Source organism: Lepisma saccharinum, chromosome 6 (assembly GCF_977018435.1).
Source record: "Lepisma saccharinum chromosome 6, izLepSacc3.1, whole genome shotgun sequence".
In the NCBI taxonomy this organism is placed as follows: Eukaryota; Metazoa; Arthropoda; class Insecta; order Zygentoma; family Lepismatidae; genus Lepisma; species Lepisma saccharinum.
This window is the reverse complement of record NC_139234.1, coordinates 76,883,099-76,906,035: the sequence shown is the minus strand read 5'-3', so window position 1 is coordinate 76,906,035 and position 22,937 is coordinate 76,883,099. Positions and strand designations below refer to the sequence as shown.

At 37.8% G+C, this 22,937-nt stretch overlaps 1 protein-coding gene across 2 annotated transcripts in view; it reads left to right on the top strand.

The window, feature by feature from the left end:
• Nucleotides 1-22,783, top strand: part of LOC145988894 (uncharacterized) — a 28,813-nt gene extending 6,030 nt beyond the window's left edge. For both annotated transcript variants that reach the window (XM_083124181.1, XM_083124180.1), the window contains exons 2-3: nt 10,176-10,919; nt 18,880-22,783. In XM_083124181.1, the coding sequence (XP_082980307.1) occupies nt 10,354-10,919; nt 18,880-19,540 (1,227 nt within the window). In that variant the 5' untranslated portion in view covers nt 10,176-10,353 and the 3' untranslated portion in view covers nt 19,541-22,783. The remainder of the gene's footprint in view (nt 1-10,175; nt 10,920-18,879) is intronic.
• The last annotated feature ends 154 nt before the right edge of the window (nt 22,784-22,937 follow it).

The window sequence follows — 22,937 nt, the reverse complement described above, 5'->3', positions numbered from 1 at the left end:
AATTTATAATCGGGGAACGCCGAGCGTACTATAACGCTACGCCACTGATGTTAATTAAGTTTCCTCTACAAGTCTGAAACTCTTGCTCTTCGTTTTGAATGTTTGTGAGCTGCACATCCCTGATCTTCCCTGAAATGGACACATGGTCTAAGAAATCTTGTTTGCTTGGTCCAACATTAGATTCCAGGTCAGCCAAAACTGAAATACAGTGTTCAATTCTTATGTTCAGAGATGAAATCAAAAGATTCTTATTTTGTAGTGCCAGGCTTAAAGGGTTCAATTTCCCGTAGAAATCCAAAAGGAAGTACAGAAGCTTAACAAATTTAAATTGCTTCAAACTTTTCAGCAAATCCTTAGACCATCATTGTCTTTTCCATGGGCCACCTGTTCAAGATGGGTCACAACAGCTTTCCATGATTGCAAGAGAGCTCTTACTGCACGTTCTTTGCTGGCTAACCACCCAATAGTGTGGATATCACTGAGTTTTAGAATTTCTTCTATAACTTCTGCTGTTTCTCTCAAGAGGTGAAGTCTTGAGGCGTGTTTGACACACATTTGAAATAACGAAATTTTAGTCGCCAGCCCAAAACTTTTGGTCGCCAATGGCGACCTGCGACCGGAAATTTCGTGCCCTGCTCTAACCACTGAGGCGGCTTGGCCTCACCTGATTTTTGCTGTCGCTGTTTTACCTGTGTGGAATTTTCTTTGCCAGTGCTACCGCAACAGGATCTGTTGCCTTTGAAATACAGTAGACTTCGATATTGCCTGATTCCTCCGAGCGTAGAGATGTTAATTATTGAAGATCAGGCACTCACAGTAAATGTACTACGTACAGGGTTCCCACACACCTGGAAAACCTGGAAATCTCAGGGAATTTAAAAAAAAAAAATACGAATCTCAGGGAAAATCTTGTAATTGATTAATGGTTCCCAATGAAGCAAAACTGAGGGATTATAATATGCTCCTGTCTGGATAATCCAGGCTGTTGTAGCATTTCTCTTTCAGTAAGGAACTCATATCTATTTGTTTGTCTGTTTCTTGTTTTTAAATGTGATTCCAGGACTGGTGACCAAGTGTGTACCCTCATAAATTTTGCACTTTTTAAAATTTAATTAACCAATTTTGATCTTTTACATGACGTAAAACATATTTCAAGATGTGGAAAACGCATAATAAATATAACCTGATGTCCAAAGTTAGCCAGTGTTCATCTGATTTCCCTTATTAGGGAGTAGTTTTAAGTTTTTTCTTCCTTCTTTTTTTACAAAATAGTAAAAATATGGAGTGTCCTGTTTAGGGAAATATTTACTTTCTGCCATCTTTTGTGTACAATATTGTTGATTGTGTATTTACTGCATTTAAAACAGAATTTTAAATATTTACTTACTAGTGCCATATATGAATTATGTACTGTTCATAAATACTTGTTCATATTTTAAGTTTTTGATCATGTTCAACTATTCTTATAGTCATGACATGACAGGTGAATTTTTACATGCCTCGAAAGCTCACATATGTGTAAAATGGAATTACTTGTAGGACCAGCAGATATACATTAATATCATGTAGTGAAATAGTTTTCTCAACAGATATGCCAGAAATTGAATATCATGAGGTGAAGGCCAGTTGAATGGTGTATACTTAACCCCCCATCACACTTGCACTTGCAACTGTCACTAACTTACCATTACGTACTAACATTCCTCACTTCTTCATCTTAGATTAGGCTTATTTTGGAGCACTGTTAAGTTGGTTTTGATTTTATCACATGGCAATGCATATGTGGAAAGTGGATTTTCTGTAAATAAGCAGGTTTTAATAGAAAACTTGAAAGAAGAGTCTGTTGTGGCTATTCGGCAAGTTTATGATGCAGTGAAAGTGGTAGGAGGAGTGTCAAATGTAGAAGTATGCAAAGAGATGATCCAGAGTGTTACAGGTGCACGTATTAGATAGGCTACGAAGAAGCATTTCAGAAGATGAGAAAGAAATGTGATCACAAAGAAGACAAAATGAAAGAAATGAAACGTAAAGCAAGTGAGATCTGTGCTTTACAAGCCAAACAACAAAAGATGCAAGAAGAAGCAAAGGCTATTGCAGAACAATTAAAAAAACTTGAAGCTTCTGAGAAGTAAAGTTTCTTAATTTGCTGTATCAGACATTAAGTACATTTCTTGTTTTATATTTCAGTCTCGGTAATTTATTATTCCTTTTTAAATCGGTACTAATAATTGTCACTTCATTTTTATATGTTTTAAAAATTCCAATAATTTGTTTGTCTTAACTATTATTGTACACATTACAGATTAATTGATATTGTATCCATATATAAACATGTATGAAAAGTGTGAAAATATTTCAATGTTCTATATCAGATATGTTAGAAATTGTTTCAGAGTTGTTTAAAGTTCTAGAAAACTGGTCATCTTTGTTCTTAATTACATGCAAAGAAGTGTAATTTTATTGTTATTATTGAACTAGGTTTGTTATTTGCATCAGAAAACAACAGTAATAAAGACGGTGAGGATGGTATGGCTATGAGGGGAAATGGAGGAGGCCATTGTAAAATTATAGTAGTCATTTACTGTGCATTTAATACTCTGGAAAAAATATGAGGATTCTGGAAATCTCAGGGAAAATGGATTTGGAGTTTGCGTGGGAACCCTGTACGTAGAAATTTTAAGCGAAAAATGCATTAACATCTCTACGCTGGTAGGAACCAGGCAATGTTGAAGAAGTCTATTGTGTTTCAATGGCAACAGATCCCGTTGCGGTAGCACTGGCAGAGACAATTCCACACAGGTAAAACAGCAACAGAGAGAAATCAGGCGAGGCCAGGCTGGCTCAGTGGTTAGAGAAATCGTACAGTATGTCAGAGACCCAAGTTCAAGTCCTGGTCGAGCCTGCATTTTCACTGAACATTTCTACCTTCTGTGTGTGGCTAATCTTCAATAATAATACCAACTCTTAACAATTTGTGGGATCATTTGTTGGTGTTTGACTAGTTGTAAAACAGTTGCTTTGTGAGGTACAGCAGAAGCAGGGGATTTTTCTTGGAAGACCTCTTGCACATGAGTGAAAGAATGAGTAGTAAAATTCTCTTCAGCAATGCGCACGTGCTGCTCCAAAGAATACGCCATGCTGAATCAATTAAAAGAACAGGCATAGTAGCATCGAAAGTGAGCGAAGAGAATTTAGTGTAACCAGAAGCAGACTAGGATTCTCTCAAGAGTCCAATTTCGGCACAAAATCTTGGTTTATGATTTTTCACGTAAATGTATAGCTAATACTTAGACACATGTGGCGTGCGTCTGTTGGCAATATTTCGACCTGCTAACATTGCCATATAGGCCTATGTCCCAAAAATGGCACTTTTTCACTCAACCCATAAAATCGCCAAAGAAAAATCCATCAAATGTTGCACATGACCAATATTGGTCGCAAATGACAGATTCACATGGCATCAGACATCTAATTATTATCCTTCGATAATTTCTTACGTATTTTTCTCATTCAAAAGTGCATTTCTGGAAAAATTTTAACGCTGCCTTCCATCAGTTATTAATTTATCTAAATTTTCTGTATGGAGAAAACTGATAATTTTAAGCATTGAAAAATATCTCAATGGATGAGACTTTATTATGCAGAAAACTCTGTGTAAATATCTCTTATGGTTTTCATGATATAAATTTTCAAAGTTTGGGTGGTGCAACTTTTGAAACACACACTATAAGAAGCTGAGCATCACGGTATTGAAAACATCGCTAAATCATTCGAGAAAAAAGGAAATGGGGTGTTGGGGGACAAAGAGTAAGAAATTATTACTGACACACTGGAATGTTCACAACGTTGATTTAAAAAAACAAAAACAATAATTTGCTAACTTACGCTGTACTGCAATTTGAACTTAGAATCATCAAAATTTCGTACATATTACAGCATAAGATCACAGTCGCCAGGCTGAAATTTTTAGTCGCCGTGGTGACCGGGATTTTTCGTGCCGTGGTGATGCATTTTGTAGGAATGTTTTGTATTCCACAGCATTTATGGATTAATCAACCACAGACAGGGGCGATTTTGGCTGGTTCACTACAACAGCTCCACGGAGTGGGTATTTCTTCCCTCTGCGGAGGACAGGCAATGGATGGCATCTGCAGACCTCTGCCTGACACCCCTACATAAATTTCTGGCAATGGCAATGGATCCAGGTACTTGGCTCCACTCTGACAAATATTTGTGATTGCACCTATGCCCACTTTAAACTAGGTCCAGTCTCGATTATCCTTTCTTTGCATAAAGTGTACTTTAAAACAAACTCAACTCAATCTTCATTATTTGCCTCTCCGATGGCACAGCGATAGTGTCATTTCCTTGTAATGAAGAGGTCCTGGGTTCAATACCTGGTGGAGGCACATAGTGGTTCAGATCCCACTTTAAACTCTGGCCTTTCTTTGCATAAAGTGGACTTAACAATTCAATCAATCTTCATTGCTACAATATGGTTAATTTCTGGTTAAACTGACATGCAATTAACATTTCAGTCTAATGTTTCTAATATTACTTTATGATAAAGTGCAGTGCTTGATTTAATCAATCGTTATATAAAACACAAGCGATGACATTGAAAAACACAAAATATAAATATATTATTACCAGGAATCATTTCATGCAATTCTTAAGCTAGTTATAAAGAAATGAGAAACATTTGCACAATATTTTTTAACTGTATTAATATGGTTCTTGTCGTAGGTGTAACTCGGAGTTCATCTTGGGGGGTGCCCAATTCATTGATGAAATATCAGTACATGGGTGCACATGCAGTTGCCTGTCTGAAGGAGTAGTAATAAATACAGATATAATATGACTCTTGAATAAATAAACACACTGCGAGGGAAGCGAGAAAGAACATTTTTAGAACTATTTCTTTGCAAACTGATTATGCATATTATTAATGAAACATAGCGACACATTGGCGGCGAGGTGGGGACAGTTGCCCAGCACTATGCTAAACCTTATCTACAAAGGGAAATGTCTTGTCTTTTCTTATACTCAGTTTTGGCCCCAGGTGGGGGTTGGAACCCAATCGCTGCCACTGTAGTGACAGTATCCCACAATGTTTACTCTTTACAATCTTGATTTGCTCGTTCGGGTCCTCTTTACCTCAGCATATCCCTCCTGCCCCCTCCTGTTCTAACTTCAGTTAGAAAATATGCATATATGTAATTTTAATAGTTCTATGTAGGGAGTGAGTTCCAAATTCTGCTGGTGTTTCGAACGTTACCACACATTTAGGTATGATAAAAAAAAAAACTACATTAATGTAAGTCTAAGTTGTGTTATTTTAAGTCTTTTTGTAAGTGATGTTGTGACTATTTACTGTTTCTAATCTGTTGAAAATAGCAGAGCTGAAATTTAATTGTGTACTGTAAGTATCTCAGTGGAAGTGTCCTTTAAATGTGTTGAGTCACAAGTGCTAACTATTTTAGTTTCCAGTTAGGTCAATTACGGTTAATAGAGTGTGAAATATAGTAACTAGCAAGCCCTGGGTGTAGAAGAGTTCTCATACTCCTAGCTGGGGACGTGACAACTCTTTGCTGCAGTACCTTTTGTTACTGTTAAGAGACTAAATGGTAAAGGACAGATAACAGTTTGGTCGTTCTACTGGCAAGACTAGTCTACTTCAGCAAGTGGGTTTATCACTGACCATTTTAACAATGTTAGATAGTTTGTTTGGAAAATGGATGAATACACAAATTTCCTTATGACTGACAACGAACGAACTGTAATATTACTTTCAATCCAATACATTTGCTTCGGTCTGATTGACAATAAATTTTGAAAATTTCTACATTATACAAGGGTCGTTCAAGGTTGACCAAGACACTTATTTCTAGACAGGAAATATACATACATAGAAGCACCAAACTATGTCAGTTTTTCAAAGTATTCCCCCTGAACATCAAGACACCGTTGCCATTGTTGTGGAAGTTCCTTGATGCCTTTGGCATAGAAAGAAGTAGCTTGGTGTCGTAACCACTGCACCTCATCTGTCTGGAAGTGCGTCCTGCCCAAATGCTCTTTAAGAGCCACAAACAAGTGGAATCACTGGGGGCTAAATCTGGACTGTGTGGTAAAACCTCCCAGTGCAAGTTGACCAGTGTTGGTTGAGTCAAATGGGCCGTGTGTGGCCTGGCATTGTCATGGGATGATGACATGTTTAAACGAAATTCCAGGTCTTTTCTTCGAAACGGCCCCACGTACAGCACTATGAAGCAGTGTTGAGTAATACTGGGCATTAATTGTGGCACTCTACTCCAAAAAATCTACATGGATAACACCTATCATGTCCCAGAAGACAGTTCCCAAAATCTTACCGGCAGATGGTAGCTCTTCTTTTTTTGGGTGGAGGGGAAACCTTATGACACTATTAGTACACTCTTGCCCATGACAGTGTTTGTTCACCATACTGTGCTTGCAGTCTACGCCAAATTTCAGCAGGTTTCATCTTCTGCTTCACGAGAAATTTCATTATACACCGCTGTTCCACAGCAACAGATACACTACTTGCCGCCATCTTTGTGTACACTACTGCGCATGCACCAAATGCATCGCAAAGGATCATGGTCTGTCCTGCCAAAGTAATGCAGCGCTACATTGATTCATTAATATTTTACGCACAAAGTGTTAGTCAACCTTGAACAACCCTTGTAATAACGTTTAATTACTTGTATCAAATACATTGAATTTACTCAGATTGAAACAGAATTTTGACTATGTATCTACCAAATGCATTTAATTGCTTACTACTAACAAAGAGAGTTAACAATGTGCCACACTGAGTTCCTTTTGCCCACCAAATAATTTTGACACTGCCCTTAGACCACATGCAGAACGGAACTCATTTCAGAATTTCTTTGCTGTTCAATTACCTACCCATCATTGACAGTCAGTGTACTCTGTATTGCCTGCAGATTCTTTGCTACTAAGGCAGTTATTCTGCCACAGGAACTGAAACGTCACCCTTCCCTCCATTGTCCTCATTAAAAACGACAACTAAGCCGCACGTCAGGCTAAGTTTGCAGCAGGTTTTATGTATCAATCCGGGCGAGAACTGAGCTCAGAATCTTCCGTGCCAGTCTTTCCTCAAGCGCCGAGCTGCTTACATCGCAGACACTGAGAAAATCCACAGTATTGCCAACCACACAACACATCAAAACCCGCATGCATGTCAAGTGGAATGTATTTTTGCTTCTCTTTGTATCCTGAAACATAAAATTTAAAATGTACTTTCTGCGCATATATTATTTAATAAATGTGTCATTAATATAAGAGCGAAATGACTTCTAAACATGAGAGCATGTGTGTATATTTCGAGCACGCAAAACGAAAAATAAACGGAGATAAAAGAAAACAACAATAGGCCCCTCTTGAATTTAATGACAAATTATTGTTTTTGGATTAGAAAGAAATACATTTATGAAAAACGTGGTTGCTTCGTTCGTAATACATTCGTTACTGTAAGACACACGCACTTCAAGTTATACCACCAAAAAAGCATGATTTGTTATTGGTGATATATACAATCAGGTGCATTGTCTCTCGCTATTACTCTGGTTTCAATTTATGAATCACTTCACTAAACCAGGATTCAAATCTTGGTCTATCCATTTCTTGCTGATAATCACCCTTCCCTTTCTTTGCACGGAACAGTAAATATGCCCCTTCAACAAAGCTTTCATTGCCGCCAGTGGGTGAAACAATAAGCCTCCCCCTTCCCCTCATCGTCGGTTTCTTCAGCCCTGGCTGTGGTTTTGCATGGTGGTATCCTTCCATGTTTTATTCCCCTTTCCCTGACCCACCGAGTTGAAGGACGTCTCGTCCAAATAATAAACATGTTTCTTCTGCCTGCGATATCTTTTAATACCGCGGAGATTCTTTTGTCGTCAAACAATCGTTTGCTCTTGTTAAACTCAAACCGCAAATCATTCAACGCCCATGATACAATTTGTGCGCACATTGACGGCAAATCACCTCACGTCCTGTTTTACTTTGATCTTGTTGCCGCGAGGAGGATCATGCATTTAAAACAGCTTGCTTGACTTTGAAGAGCATTTCCCTTCGGATGAAGCCCAAAATAACATTCGGGTAAAACCACACGCTGAACAGGAGATTCAGCCATTCTCACCGCTCTACAACAAACATAGGGTTAAAATAGTGGGATGTGCAACACTGGTATCGCAGATTCCACGCGCTCTGCAACGCTTTCAGTCTCGCTCGACTCGCTCTAAAGTTTCAGTGTCTCTCAACGCAATACGTATTCCAGTTGGCAAATCTGTGGTTCTAAGTTCGTCTGCACAGTGATTGCAACCAATTAAGTCCACACCTGCTAATGGATGTATTATTTTGCCTGTATATTACAAATTAAATAACTGTTTTCTTACAAGTATGCAGTTGTGTCGGAATAGAACCCGTCTCAGTAGAACTATATTCTTGCGCGCACGTTTGGATCTACATATGCGAAAACCTGCTGCAAGGTTGACTTGACGCTTGGCTTAGAAGAGTGTCCTTGGGTGACATTTCTCCCATAATAGGAACGACTTGAGGAGTATCCTTGGATGGCTTCTTGAAAATGCACACACAAAGCTAACTCCTGGACAAGTTTCAAGGTTGATCAATTGGTTCTTAATCATCTTCACTTGCTAAGGCCTGGACTTTACGGTTGTTCACTTAATCCGTTCATTGTTGTTTCTGAAAAAGAGGAATTGAGCCAACTCGAAGAATATCTGCAGACAGATGAGAGCTGCGAGTGTGACAAACCAGAGGCAGAGTGTGACAAATACAGAGATATTTCAGTGAAATAAAGTTTGTACTGCAGTCTTTACAATTGTTATCTGGCAACACTGCATATCTGTCTTCCTCATCGCCCCCACCTCCAACTCAGCACCATTCATGTCGATGCATTCCTGCAATGACTGCAGATATCTTTGCTTTGAGGTCATCCAGATCTCTTGGCTTTCCCATATACACTTCCATCTTGACAGGTCCCCAAGGTCAACAATCACACGGAGCAAGATCTGGCGACCTTGTGGGCCATGATGTGGGTACTCTGCAGCCAATCCACGTGCCTCTGAATTCTTGATCCAGGAAGTTTCTAACTGCAATAATAAAATCGAGAGGTGTCTTGTCTTGCTGGAAGTGCAGGTCATCCTTGACACCAAGTGCGATCAGCTGGGGAAGGAAGAACATCTGCGGCATGTTGAGGTCGGTAGCACCCGTTATGATATCATCCTCTGAGAAGTAAGACCTGGTTAGGTGATCCGTCGATACAGTGCACCACACATTCAATTTCTGTCTATCCCTCTCGCAGGTTTGGATTTCCCGCACCAGAATGCACGATTTCAGCTCCTCATACCACAAAAAGCACAGACTTCCCCTGAATCAATGCCATCTTAGAATCACCTGATCACTCGCAGTAACGTGATCCTCTCAATGTGCAGTTATTTGCCAGGTTTTGACTGCTGTGCAGTACAAACTTTATTTCATTGATATATCTCTGTTTGTTACAAAGTTATAGTGAATTTGAATGTGGGAAGGACTTTAGCAAAACCCTGTATATTCTCACTCAACACATTGATTGGCAAGATACAGAAATCCACTTTATCCCTGTAGCATCATATGACTGGGAAAAACAGTCAAGATAACGTCATGCCTCATGCATTGTTACAGATATGGCAGTTAGTGAAGGTGTTCCTGAGAACTAAAATATAAATATTTTGATATTGCCTCAAAAGCACAAAGGAGCTCCCAGGTAGTGGAATAGTTAGCCCTCTTGTCTTTGCAAGTGGTTCTGGGTTTGATTACCAGTGGGAACATTGTGAGAACAATTGAAATCAAGAATAGTTGACCCCAGCCTTAAAATCAAAACAGTGTTTATGGGGCACGATGCACTGACTACATATCAACCGACAAAGAGACAAAACCTTGCCCCTCACTGTGTCATTTCTGTCCATATGAAAAATATCCCCCCCCCCAAAAAAAATTCAGATGAAGGCTCTCATATACCAGCTCCTAAATAAATAAAATATTAATACTATTATGTTTTTGGCCTATTGTCTTTTTAAGAAACATACTTTAAGTTTACAAATATTGAGTTTTCATGTTTTTCTCCTTTTTTTCAGGTTGATAGGATGGCTTTGTATAATAGACCATACTCCAAGACCTTTCTGCATCTACAATTGTTGTTTACAGAATTAAAGTATACACACCCATAAGCATTATGGTCAACATTTTCAAACTTGGTGTCTGCTGAAGAACAACGTAATTGGACCTGTAGATTAAGTTTCTCCAAATTGCAGTATGCAGTCATCTTCAGAAACGGTTGTTTCAGAATTCAATAATTTTCAATCATCATCAACTAAAAACACCACGGATTCTGCTACAGAAAGTTCTAGTGAAGAAATTATATCAACAGATGATTATCCAAGTAAGCCATCACCCAATATAACACTCCACACCAATGAATGTTTTTTGCCAGCTGCAGGAGTTGATGAGCATGTTAGCAACACCCCAGAAGAGATTCGGGAAGAAAATATCATTTGCAAAATTGAACTTCCTTGGGAGGAACCATGCAATGTTCCTGACACAACGTTACCAGTTGTAATCAAAATTGAAAGTCCTGATGAGACCGATGAATGTCTAGATTCTTCCAGAGAATATTCTGATGAGGGCACGTTTCCTTTTGTGGCTGTGGACTCTATTAAGAGTGAAGATTCCTTTTCAGTTAAAAGTGAGTTTATTGATGTTGATTCTGCATCTGTGGTGGGTAGTTCATTGCAAGGGTGTAATGCAAGTGAAAACAATGGATTCACATTGAGTGAAGATAATGGGTCAGGAGATTCAGAAGACAGTGTGGAGAACAACAGGTATGGTTCCTCTTGAATTTTTTAATGTGATAATAACTGATTGCTAAAGTTATTTGCAAATGGTACACAAATTTGTTGGTTATAATAGTACTTTTTGAGGTCCAGCTTCTGTATGCTGGATGATTTTCAGAAGGTTCGTTAGTGGATGAGGAAAACTTTTGAGGTACAAAATGAGTGGGAGTTAATGTTTTCAGGTATGAAGAATGTCAGTTATCCTACTGACCTTGAAAAGTCATCCAATTTGGAAAAGTCCAAAGAAAAATCTGCCAGAGATTGGACATGAAGTTGAGTTCAATTTTTCCTTTTTCATAGTTTTACTTTGTTTATTTATATTAATCATTTTTTCAGTAGCATGTGCAGTTTAACACTCAACATGGTTATTATTATTAAGCATTCCAGCAGACGAGTGGGAAATTTATTTTAAAATTGTCTGGAAAACCTAGGAAAATCTGGTAATTTTGCAATCAAGGCAATTTTAAGCTTTGGAGAAAGTAAAAACTTGATCCAAGAGGCAACTTGCAGAGGTCATCATGCTTGTGGGGCATTCCACAAAAAGTGGTCCTACTCCATGTAAATAATAAAATGAATCAATCTGAAAATTATTATTGTTCATAATTGCATTAAGGGTGATATGTTCGTGAATGCATATAATTTGCATATTTCACCAACAAAAATTACTAGCATCTAGCCAATGTGCCTTACATAGGGTGACCAGACATCCTCTTTTATCCGGACATGTCCTCCTTTTTAGGTGTCTGTCTGGCGTCTGGGCAGATTTTTTAGAAATCGCTAAATGTCCTTTTTTTTTTTTGTTTTGTTTGAAAAAGTATAGAATTCACCATAGCAAATGTGCTGCATTGACAATCCTTCGACACATAACGATCATGATTTAAGGCAACGCATAGCCTATGACTTGGGGCACGTTAGTATTCACTTTCCCGACTGAGTCATTAGTAGGGGGCGGATTTATAGGCACTAAAAACCTCGGCAGTCAAATAGGCACCAAAATGATCAAAATAGGCACTGAAAAGGCACCCTAAAATAAAAAAGACATTAAATTAGGCACTGAATGTGAACTTATTTCAATTTTCTTCTTACAATGCACAGTTATACAGTGTTAGCACTTCAGTTTATACATAAAAGTGCGCTAACGGTTAACAAACCGTTTTTCTTTTGATCGAAATTCACATTTGCGGGAATCGTCAGTTAAAGTAATTCTCACAAAAAGAGCTTGTACTAACGACTGTGCAAATTTGAACAAATTATGAAAAAAAACAATTTGTACCATTGTAACAAAAAAATAAAAATAAAACAATGTTCCAATTGAGACCCTCAAATCTGGCAAATACCATATTTCAGTCAATACAACATCAACAAAGCCTTACATCTTTCAATGTGGGGAAAGCCAAAGACACGTAAAGAAAGCTGAAGTATGCAAAAATTGCAGAATATAATTTTTTTGACACCATTAAGCAAAATAGGCATTTATAGGCACTATAAAAATGTTTTTCCGGAGTAGAAACACCATGAAACGAACCTTTCAAACTCATTGCTTCGCCCTCGGAGACTGCTGGAACGCATGTACTCTGTGCAGTTCCTTTTCAAATGATTGAATTGGTTTCTTTTACTTCGCTTTTCTGCCACTTTTGGCTAATCCTGAAGATGGGTATGAGCGATGATGTGATGATTTTGATGAAGAGATACTCAGAAAGAACACCCATGACCAGGTTGGGATTCGAATCCGGGATCGCTGGCATTGTGGTGCGGTGTGCTAACCACTCAGCCACGGAGGTCGGCCAGTTCCTCTTCGAGTTATACATCCACGATACAGAAACGCGTAGTGAGAATTTTGATGGTTAAGTAATATTTAATTTCATGAAATAACTAAGCAAAAATGTAAATTCAACAATGATCTTGCAAGAAAATGTCCAGCTTTTAACCTTTTGGGACCCAAGCATCTCGATCGAGATACCCAAATGTAACCCTCCCGGTACCAAGCATCTCGATCGAGACACTATGTCAAGGTCGTAGTTTTTACGTTATAACTTTTCTATTTTTGGCTAGAATTTCGATTTTTTTATATATATTGTTCCTAACACATGTATTTAACAGAAATGTTTTCTTGCATTTTTTTTGTCTTCATGAAAATGGAGGGGAAAAGGCAGGAAAAGGGACTTCTCTTTTTCGTCTCTTTTCAAGGTCAAATTTTTGCCAACAAAGGAAGACCGGCTTTGTTGTTCTAAAGCCATGCTTTTCATTTCCTCCTGATAACTGCATTCGAAGGAAGCTTGTTTATCATTATCCAATGTCAAAATGAAAGTTTTCCATGAGGGCGCAAGCAGGGGGTGGGGGAGGGGGAAAACTGGTTGTTGAATCTGTGTTGTGAATATGGAATTTTGAAGCGCACTGAAGGAAACCTTTGTTTTTTATCACAAGTGTCCACAAGTTGCAACAGGGGTTACCCTGCATTGTCTAAAAATAGAATTTCAAGCAGCTGCAAGAATCTGCGCTCACTTTTCACTGCGTTCTAGCTTTTCGTCCTTGAATGTTGTGCGTAGGTGTCGTTTTGTGCCCAAGTGCGAGGACATTTTTTGGGTGGTGACAATTTTATAAAATAATTTTTGGGGTTTTTCTCTCTTCCCCCTCCATATGTACGCCGAATGTGCATAAATTACACTGATAAACAATGAAATACTCCTTTAAATAAAACTAAGTGATCTTTATGTATTCAGATGTGCTGATAACGAATATCGCATCCGTTTTCCTGTATCACCTAAATTTTTTGCAGAACACCCACATTTTATAGTTTTATGGTTTCAGGTCTCCGCACCCTGCTCCGCATCCGGCTTAACGTTTGGTTCCTAGCAAATGGATAAGAACTTCTCAGCGACCTTGTGTGTTTATGACTGGCACTTAATATTTAGTGGAGGAAACATCTGGCAGTAGAGAAATTTCCTGTTTCTCTCTTAAAATTTGTTCTTTTGGGGGTTAGTCGAGTCTCCAACTTCCTTTCCGATAACTTCGCGAGTAGCCTTCGCGAGTAGCCGTATTTTATGTTTGTGTTTGTTCGTAAAATTGTGAATGTAATATTGTGTATAGTGAAGTTAAGTGTAAGTTATATTTTAACAAAACGATAAGAGCATTCATAATTGTTTTTTTTAAAGAAATATATTATAACTCAATTAATGAGTTCGCCATGTCACGCAAATGTGTGAATAACCCGAAGTTGTTTTGTTATGTTTGTGGGGAATTTACTCCGAAGTCACAGAGAAATACTATCACTCCTAAAGTGAAAAAAGCATATGAGTTGTATTTTGAAAGTAAAGTAGAGGAGGGAAAAAGCTGGGCACCAGGTAAAATTCGTTGTAATTGTTCGCGAACTTTACGTGGTTGGCTTAATGGCACTCACATAATATGGACAGAACAGAAAGATCATACTACGGATTGTTACTTCTGTTTAACAAACATAGTGGGATATAGTTCTAAATCAAAACATTCTATATTTTATCCTGATGTTCCTTCAGCCAAGAAACCTATGAGTCATGATTTTATACCAATTCCTAAGCCTCCTCAAGAATAGACAGTTAATGAAATAGAACCAAACAGTACTCTTCTCCAGATGACGAACCTGGACCCTCATATTCAAACACCGATCCAAATTTTCCTGATCCAAATATACCTCACTTTATTTCCCAATCCGAACTAAATGATCTAGTCAGAGACCTCAACTTTTCTAAAGTTCAAGCGGAATTATTAGGTTCTCGTCTCCGAGGGTGGAATTTATTACAAGATGGTGTTAAGGTGTCATATCGGAAACGCCAACAATTACTGACACATTTTTGTTCTGTTAGTAATGAGTTAACTTACTGCAATGATGTAGAAGGCCTTCTGCAAGAACTTGGAAGGAGTCACAACCCAAACGAGTGGAGACTATATTTAGATTCATCTAACAATAGTTTAAAAGTAGTATTGTTGCATAATGGGAATATATACTCATCATTATGCCTTGCCTATTCTTCCACCGTGAAGGAAACATATGAAAATATGGATACAATATTAAGTGATAATTTATGAAAAATATTGTTGGCAGATATGCGGAGACCTCAAAATGATTGGTATACTTTTGGGCATGAAATCTGGGTTTACAAAATTTTGCTGCTTTCTTTGCGAATGGGACAGCTGGGCAGAAGATTAACATTACAACATTTTTGGATTGGCCCATACGAAAAAACTTAATTCCTGGAGAGAAAAGTGTTAGGAATCACCCTCTACTTGAGCAAGGCAAGATTTTGTTACCACCGTTGCATATAAAGTTAAGGCTCATGAAAAATTTTGTTAAGGCTTTGGATAAACACGGTGAGGGTTTTGGGTATTTGAGAAAAACATTTCCTAAACTCAGTGATAGTTAGTTAAAAGAAGGCATATTTATTGGGCCGCAAATCCGTGAGATCATTCATGATGACAACTTTGTGAAATTGCTAACAGAAAAAGAAATCCGCATGGTTAGCTTTCAGACAAGTATGCTGTAATTTTCTTGGAAATATGAAAGCTGGCAACTACAAGGAACTTGTTATGAACTTGTTGAAGTGTTATCAGCGCATGGGGTGCAATATGTCCTTGAAAATTCACTTTTTACATTCGCATTTGGACTTTCCCCTCCCTAACTTGGGCGTGGTTAGTGACGAATGCGGCGAGAGATTTCACCAGGATATTTCTGTCATGGAGAAACGATATGCAGGAAAATCAGTACAGAACATGTTAGCAGACTACTGTTGGAACCTCAAGGAAGAGGTTTCTGGTGGCAGTTACAAACGGCAGAGTTCAAGAAAGAAATTTTGAAAATGCGAGTAAAAATGTGTTTTCTTTTTCCTTTTTTTTTTTTGCATGAAATTTCTTCATTGAACAGTCAAAATCGGTCCTATGTATTTTTTTTTTTTATATTTCATAGTTATTCGCTTCAATATTTAAATCTTATTTCATGAGCAAACAAATAAAAAATAATTTCAAATTTCGATGTATTATTACAAAGGGAATTAAATTTTTATTAAAAACAAAAAATGAAAATCCAGGGAAAACGATAGGTGATACAGCATTTCTACTTTCAGATTTGGATTCAGCGGGGTCGAATTATAAATAATCACCTATTTTCGTTCAAAGGAGCAAAAAAAAGTTTGAATTTGTTCATCAGTGTTATATATCGTCTGAATCTGTGATTCATGCTGCGTACAACGGTGTATCTTTCATATCTCTAGGGCATTTAGTTTCTGAGCTATAGTCATTTCAAGGTACCGCTGCATTTTGAAGCTTGAATCAGTGGCATGCCGACCATTCCTTTTGGGGCTACAACTCAAGTTACATTGGTCATATGACAATGATGCAAATATTTTTCTGTTTCTTACATGACAGCGATAATTTCTATGTGCATTTTGAACTTTTCATATCCTTTTTTTCGGGGGGGCGGGGGTGGCGAAACCCCATTTTTTTAAAAAAAAAAGTATTTTCAGGGGATTTCCCCCTCCTTATGTACGCCGAATGTGCATAACTTATATATCGTCTCAATCTGTGATTCATTCTGCGTACAACGGTATATCGTTCATATCTCCAGGGCAAATAGTCTCTGAGCTAAAGTCATTTCAAGGTACTGCTGCATTTTGAAGCTTGAATCAGTGGCGTGCCAACCATTCCTTTTGGGGCTACAACTCAAGTTACATTGGTCATATGATAATAATGCAAATATTTTTGTGTTCCTTACATGTCAGCGATCATTTCCATGTGCATGTCGACACTGTCATGTACTTTTTTCTTGAGGGGAGGGTGGGGGAACAAAATTTTTTCCCCCGAAATTTTGGAATTTTGAGAGTAAGCCCCTTTCCCCCCACCACATATACGCCAAATTTGCTTAAATTTTATATAGTCTGAATCTCTGGTTCATTCCGCGTACAACGGTATATCACTCATCTCTCTAGGGCAATTAGCCTCCGATCTACACTCATTTAATTGAAACTCTGCATTTTGCTCAAAATCGGCTTGGGCATCAAGGGGGTTATATGTGAAAATGGCCTTGGGCACGAAAAGGTTAAAGGATAGGATGGAAGAAACTAATAGGTATGAGGTAAAGTCAGTGCCGGATCTACAAGTCGCAAAACTCCACAGTGCGGGGGGTGGGGGTGGGGGGTGGAGACAAGTAAGCCTTTAGGGGGCCGGGAGACAAGTAAGCTTTTAGGGGACCCTCAGCCATTGTCATAGTGGAGGGTTCGTATATGCGTATGTAAAAAACAAACTTAGTTACTCAGAAGTACAGAAATGAATAAAATATACGTTTTATACAGGTAAATAGAAAGTTATATTCGGTGGGTGTGTGTGGGTGGGTGTAGGTATAGGGGCCTTTGGTAATATTTTGCGGGGGGGGGGGGGGGGGCAAGACTTGTAGATCCGGCACTGGGTAAAGTGTAAGGTGGCTGTCACTTTCCCCTGCTGTTGAAAGAGTGCTAGGAATGTTCGTGCCACTAAAATCATATTTCTCTACCCAATCTAAATTACCTAAAATTTTAATTTGGTTTTTGGAAATAAGTTAAAGCGAATCTTACTTGTTACATTCGTAAGATTACTCGTGGGAAGATTTCATTCTAATATCCAAGAATTAGAAAAGTAATATTCTGTGCTTCAAATTGTAGATATTCTTTGTCGTTTGTTAAATAACAGATTAGGAGATTGCTTTCTTTGCTTAAAGGTAAGAGGAAATTATTGAAAGACATCACCTGAAAAGTATCTGTGAGCATAATGTTGGTAAGATTTTCTTATATTGATTAAATTATGAGTAATGGCAAATGTGTTGCCATTTTTGCAACGTCCTCTTTTTCATGACTTTGTCCTCCTTTTTCGCCAATCTCTGTCCTCTTTTTTGAAGGTATGTGTCTGGTCACCCTAGCCTTACATACAAATGAAGTCACATTTTGCTACATTTTTAAAGCATCACACATGACAACACATTTTCATTTATGCTTTTCACGCATTTAGGCTATGTCATAAAATTAAAGTTTTTTAAAAAAACAATTGTTAGCACACACCACAAAGTACTTCATAATAACTGCATAATAACTTCATGATAATCAGTTCATTATGAATATTTTAATCCATTCTCATATCTAGAACGTTATATTTGATGTGTAATATGTCACAAGCGTAAGGCTGGAATTCCCCAATTTAAATCTAGTCGTTGAAGTTTGGAAAGCTAATTATGGATTAATAATTGTAAATATGGAAAGATGAAAAAAATTAGGAAATATTAAGGTAATGAAATTGAATCTGCCTAGTGGACCACTGCAGCTTCCAGTTGAATGTTGTTATGCCCCGTGGGTAGAAAAATACATGATGCCTGGTTGCCATGCCACCTGAAAACTTTCACCTGGCACCTGAATTTTGAAATTCAGTGAAGAGAAAAGTATTTTTTTTTAATATTTCGATTTCTCTTATGGAAATTTCCATTAGCTTTTTTAAAATGACAACTACAGTATGGATTTTTAAATATTTGTGTGTTTTCTGTATCCCTTGTAACATTAAATCAGAATAATAAACATGCCATTATAAATTTGTTCTCTGTTGCTAGCTGAATTTTAAAATCTGCACCGATATAGTACAGTCTGCCATATATTAGAATGTATTGTATAGTAATTCATGCTGTTACGAGTATGACGTTGTAAATTCATTCTTTAAGAACGCCACTCTGACACAAGAATGAATTATTTTTAATCCAATCTTGTATTAATTAAATATTTTAAGATCATATTTCGAAGTGTGTATCTGTGTGGTTTTCTTGGCCCGTATTTGCAAAAGAATAAATAAATAAAAAAGAGGTGGCTCTTGAGAGAAAGGGGGCTGGTGCCTGAATTAGTTTGAGTTTTTTCTACCCCAAATTATGCATTACGTAATTTACAATGGTTACATTTTATTTATTTTGCAGGATTGATGGAACATCTGAGGTTACATTTCTAGGTGAAGAATATCGTAGGGACATTAAATCTGAAGAAGACAATTCTGAAGAACAGCAGCTTGAAGATGTTGCCAGTCATCGTCTGAACAATGTCCTTCGATTGAACCAAATGAAATCCAAGTTGAAATTGCTCATAGCAGCAGGATCACTGAGGGAGATGTGTGGGGTTCATGCCAAAGACAGCAGCAGAGGGTCGTTCCTGTGCAGCAAATGCGGGAGAATGTTCACCACAAAGGGCCATCTTAACTTACATTCTCGAATTCACTCAAACACAAAAAAATTCCCTTGTAGGAAATGCAGAAAGAAATTCCGTACAAAGTCTCAAGCCTGTGCCCACATGAAATTTTACTGTGATAAACAGCAATTTACTTGTATTTACTGTGATAAGATATTTCGTGATAGGATCACAATGGAGGGACATATCTACATGCATATTCAAGATCCTAAAGATGCCACAAGCAAGGAGGTATATTTCTGTGATGACTGTGGAAGGATATTTGGGTCAAAGTCTTCTATTGCTTTGCATATGAAAACTCATGCAGGGATTGGTCCGTATGCTTGTTCATATTGTGATGTTGTTTTTTATGATAGGTTAAAATTTGTGTTGCATATACGTACACATAGGAGCTGACGAATCATACTTTATGATAGTGAATATTGGTTTGATTACTGTTGTTGCATACTAGCAAAATTAACTTCCTCAGGAACAGAAAGTTTATTAGGGTATTTGTTTTATCAGAAAAATGGCTGGGCATTCCACCAATGAAGTTGTAGATCATGTTTTCATACCTTTTAACCAATTTCACCTTTAATTGTGTCTTGTTAATGTAGGCTATGATTTTCATGACTGCTGCGATTTTATATATTTTTTAATTTTTTTTTTGGTGTGGGAGGGATTGAGGCTGATATGTTCCAGAAGAATAGAGAAATTCATGTTTTGAAAATGTTAATCAGCTAACTCAGTAGCTGTGAGCGTTAATTGGTCAATGTTCAATCTCACCACTGAAGTTCCCAAGTTCAATTCTTGGCCTGGCATTGGTGTTCCTGGTGAGTGTCCCTTCATCAATTTCCTCTACTCATCATTGCAAATAGTCAAAAGTGACGTAAAATAATAATAAAAATACAAATATGATAAACCGAGTACCTATGCTTTGTTAGAGAATAAAGAACATTTTACATTTAACTATTTTGAAATGTATTACATTTGCTCCTTGTAATGAGTTCATTTTTTTAAGTTAATATTTTAGTAACTTTTGTAGGTCATAGAAATCCTAGCTGCTCCTAACTTTTCCACATCTGAAATTGTCTATCTGAAAATTTAGATTAAAACGATGCATATATTTTCATCATCATCATCCTTCTCCGTTTTCTGCCTCTGGCTGGGTTGGCATGTGTTTTACTACTTTCTTAATTAATGTTGCAATAGTATTTTTTTTATATTTGTAAGTGTTCTGTTGAGAGCGTTAAGTAAATCTATATATCTCTATCTCTCTTTCCTCTCTGTGTGTGTCAGAGAGAGAGATTAATTCTTTTGAAGAGACACTATATTGCCAATAATGACCGTACACCTGTACGAATATGTTTACCTGAAACTGGTCTGGTGTCAGTACAGAGTAAGCCCAACATTAAAAAAATACTGGGCTAAAGGGGAGTTATGACTGTCACCAACTCCCCCTTGGGCATTCCACTGTCTAGGAGTTTATCACAATAGAAGAATGCATTGGTAGGTTCATAGTCCAATATGTATGAATGTATTCCCATTATTTATTACATCTGGCTTCATACACTCCATTACAGGTAATAATGTGCGAGACATTATGTTTTGCTCAGCAAGATGATCTATTAGTAGGGACGTGAAGTTTTCGTTTTAACGATAACACTGAAAAGTTGAGGAAAGCAATATAAAGTGTTTAAAATGTATTTGGGTAGGTTAAGGAGGCAAGTTTTGGTGTTTGGGAATCGCGAAATAATGCAAATTATGCCATTTTTGAGAGTAACACCGAATTTTGCACTAAAGTGAAAAATGCCACGAAATATGCACTATAAACTGGGCATAACACTTCTTCCATTCAAAAAGAACTACCAGAAGCACTATGAGATTTGTCCATTTATAGTCTAGCTAGTGAATGTTCGATTTAAAAGAGTTTGTCATGCTTCATGCATTTCAGTTTGGTGCAGAAATGACTGAAAATGCTTTGACCTCGTCCTGAAATATAATTCACCGTGGGGATCTTCTCAGAAGGGAAGTTTCGTAGGAATGGGAACATTTTCAGAGAGAAACACCTGTTGTGTGGAGAAGGGCATAGGGGTGAGGGGGCATGTTTGTACACCAAACGATATTTTGAGGTCTGAGAGGGATTTTTTGAAATTGTTAGGGAAATTTCAGTCAGTCAGAATCACTGAAGCTGCACGATTTGTGCAGTGTCGTTTCATTTCCATTTCCTTCTGTGGTGTACTCCGTAGCATCCCAAAGCCAGCAGTGAATGCATTAGTTTGCTCCTGAAAGACTTTATATGCTTCAGATAGAACTACATTATTTTGTAATCACTGAATTGCAAAATAACATGGAAGCAGAAGGATTCCTTGATTAAGCGCAATGGAAGTGAGAGGCTGTTTCACAATCACTTTATGCACATAAAGGCTAATCGGGACTGGACCTACAGTTTGTTGAATCCGAGCCACTGGGATGCCTCCACTGAGTATCGATCCCGGGATCGCTTCATTACAAGGCGGTGACACTACCACTACACCGTCGGGTAGGCCCGAGAAGAAAAGTAAAGCGAGCGAAACAAACCCTCAACTTTCTGTCGTTAAAAGGTTCGAGAAGCTGAAAACAAGGAAAGAAGACAAGGTGTACATCACACTTCGAACTGTGGAAGCCTTTATTAAACAATCATTCCATTCGAGTGAATGGGAAAAAAATATGCCATCTTTCTATTCAGAAGTACTTTTTTTATAGGAAGTGTGGTGAGTGAATACTGTGAACATTTATTATGCACCATCTGTACGTGCGTGGAAAATCATCAATGTTAATGTAAAGTAAACTGAAAATTGAATTTAAGAAAACGATTTTTGAAAATTTTATTCTGTGAGAGTGAAAAGTTTGAAATATGATTGTGTTCAAAGATTTGAGTGATATTCTTCAACAAACATTTCATATTTAGTGACTGATGAGATGAAATAGGTTCCCAAATGCAAGAAATTTGGTAATTTCTCACAAAGGCAAGCCTTTGATTTTTTTTTTTGTCATTAAAACTGAAATTTGCCTTAATTTTCCATAACTAAAGCAATATGAAAATCTTATGCATAGAAGAAATCGTAAATACGCATGTAAAAATAAAACCTATTTTCAAATAATTACACCGAATTTTGCTTTAAACTGCGAAAATTAACACCGAATTGCAGTAAAGAATAACCCCGAAATTGAGGGAAAAATAAAACTAAAACTTCACATCCCTATCTATTAGAATTGTGTTTATCCCCCTCCGCCTCTCCCCCTACCCTCCCCAAAGCAATCTCTCTTTCTCTCAGGGAGGGAGAGAGAGAATGTGGTGGCGGAAGGGGTGACAAAAGAAAAAGATGAGAATGAAGAGAAAGGTGACTGTTCTCTTCTCTGTCTCTCTCATTTCACTCTCTCTCTCTCGCCCACCCTCACAAATAGAAAGGGGGAGAAAAGGTCTCTCTCTGACTTTGGGGAGGATTGTAAAGAGAGGGAGAGGAAGGCTCAGGGGTCTTCCACCATATCTGTCTCTCTCTCTCTCGTCCTGAAGGGGGCCCTTTCTCTCTCGCTCCACTCTCTCTTTCTCTTTCCTTCTCTTTTGAAGAGAGAGAGGAGAGGGAATAGAGAAGGTGAAAGGGAAAGAAGCTGGGAAGTGGAGAGAAAGAGGGAGAGAGAAATGCTCTCTCTCTCTTTCTTCTTTCTTTCCTTCTCTCGTTTCTTTCTTTCCCCTCTCTCTCTCCTCTCTCTCTCTCCTCTCTCTTAGAGAGAGAAAGAGGAAAGGAGAGAGAGAAAGAAGAAAACTCACCCC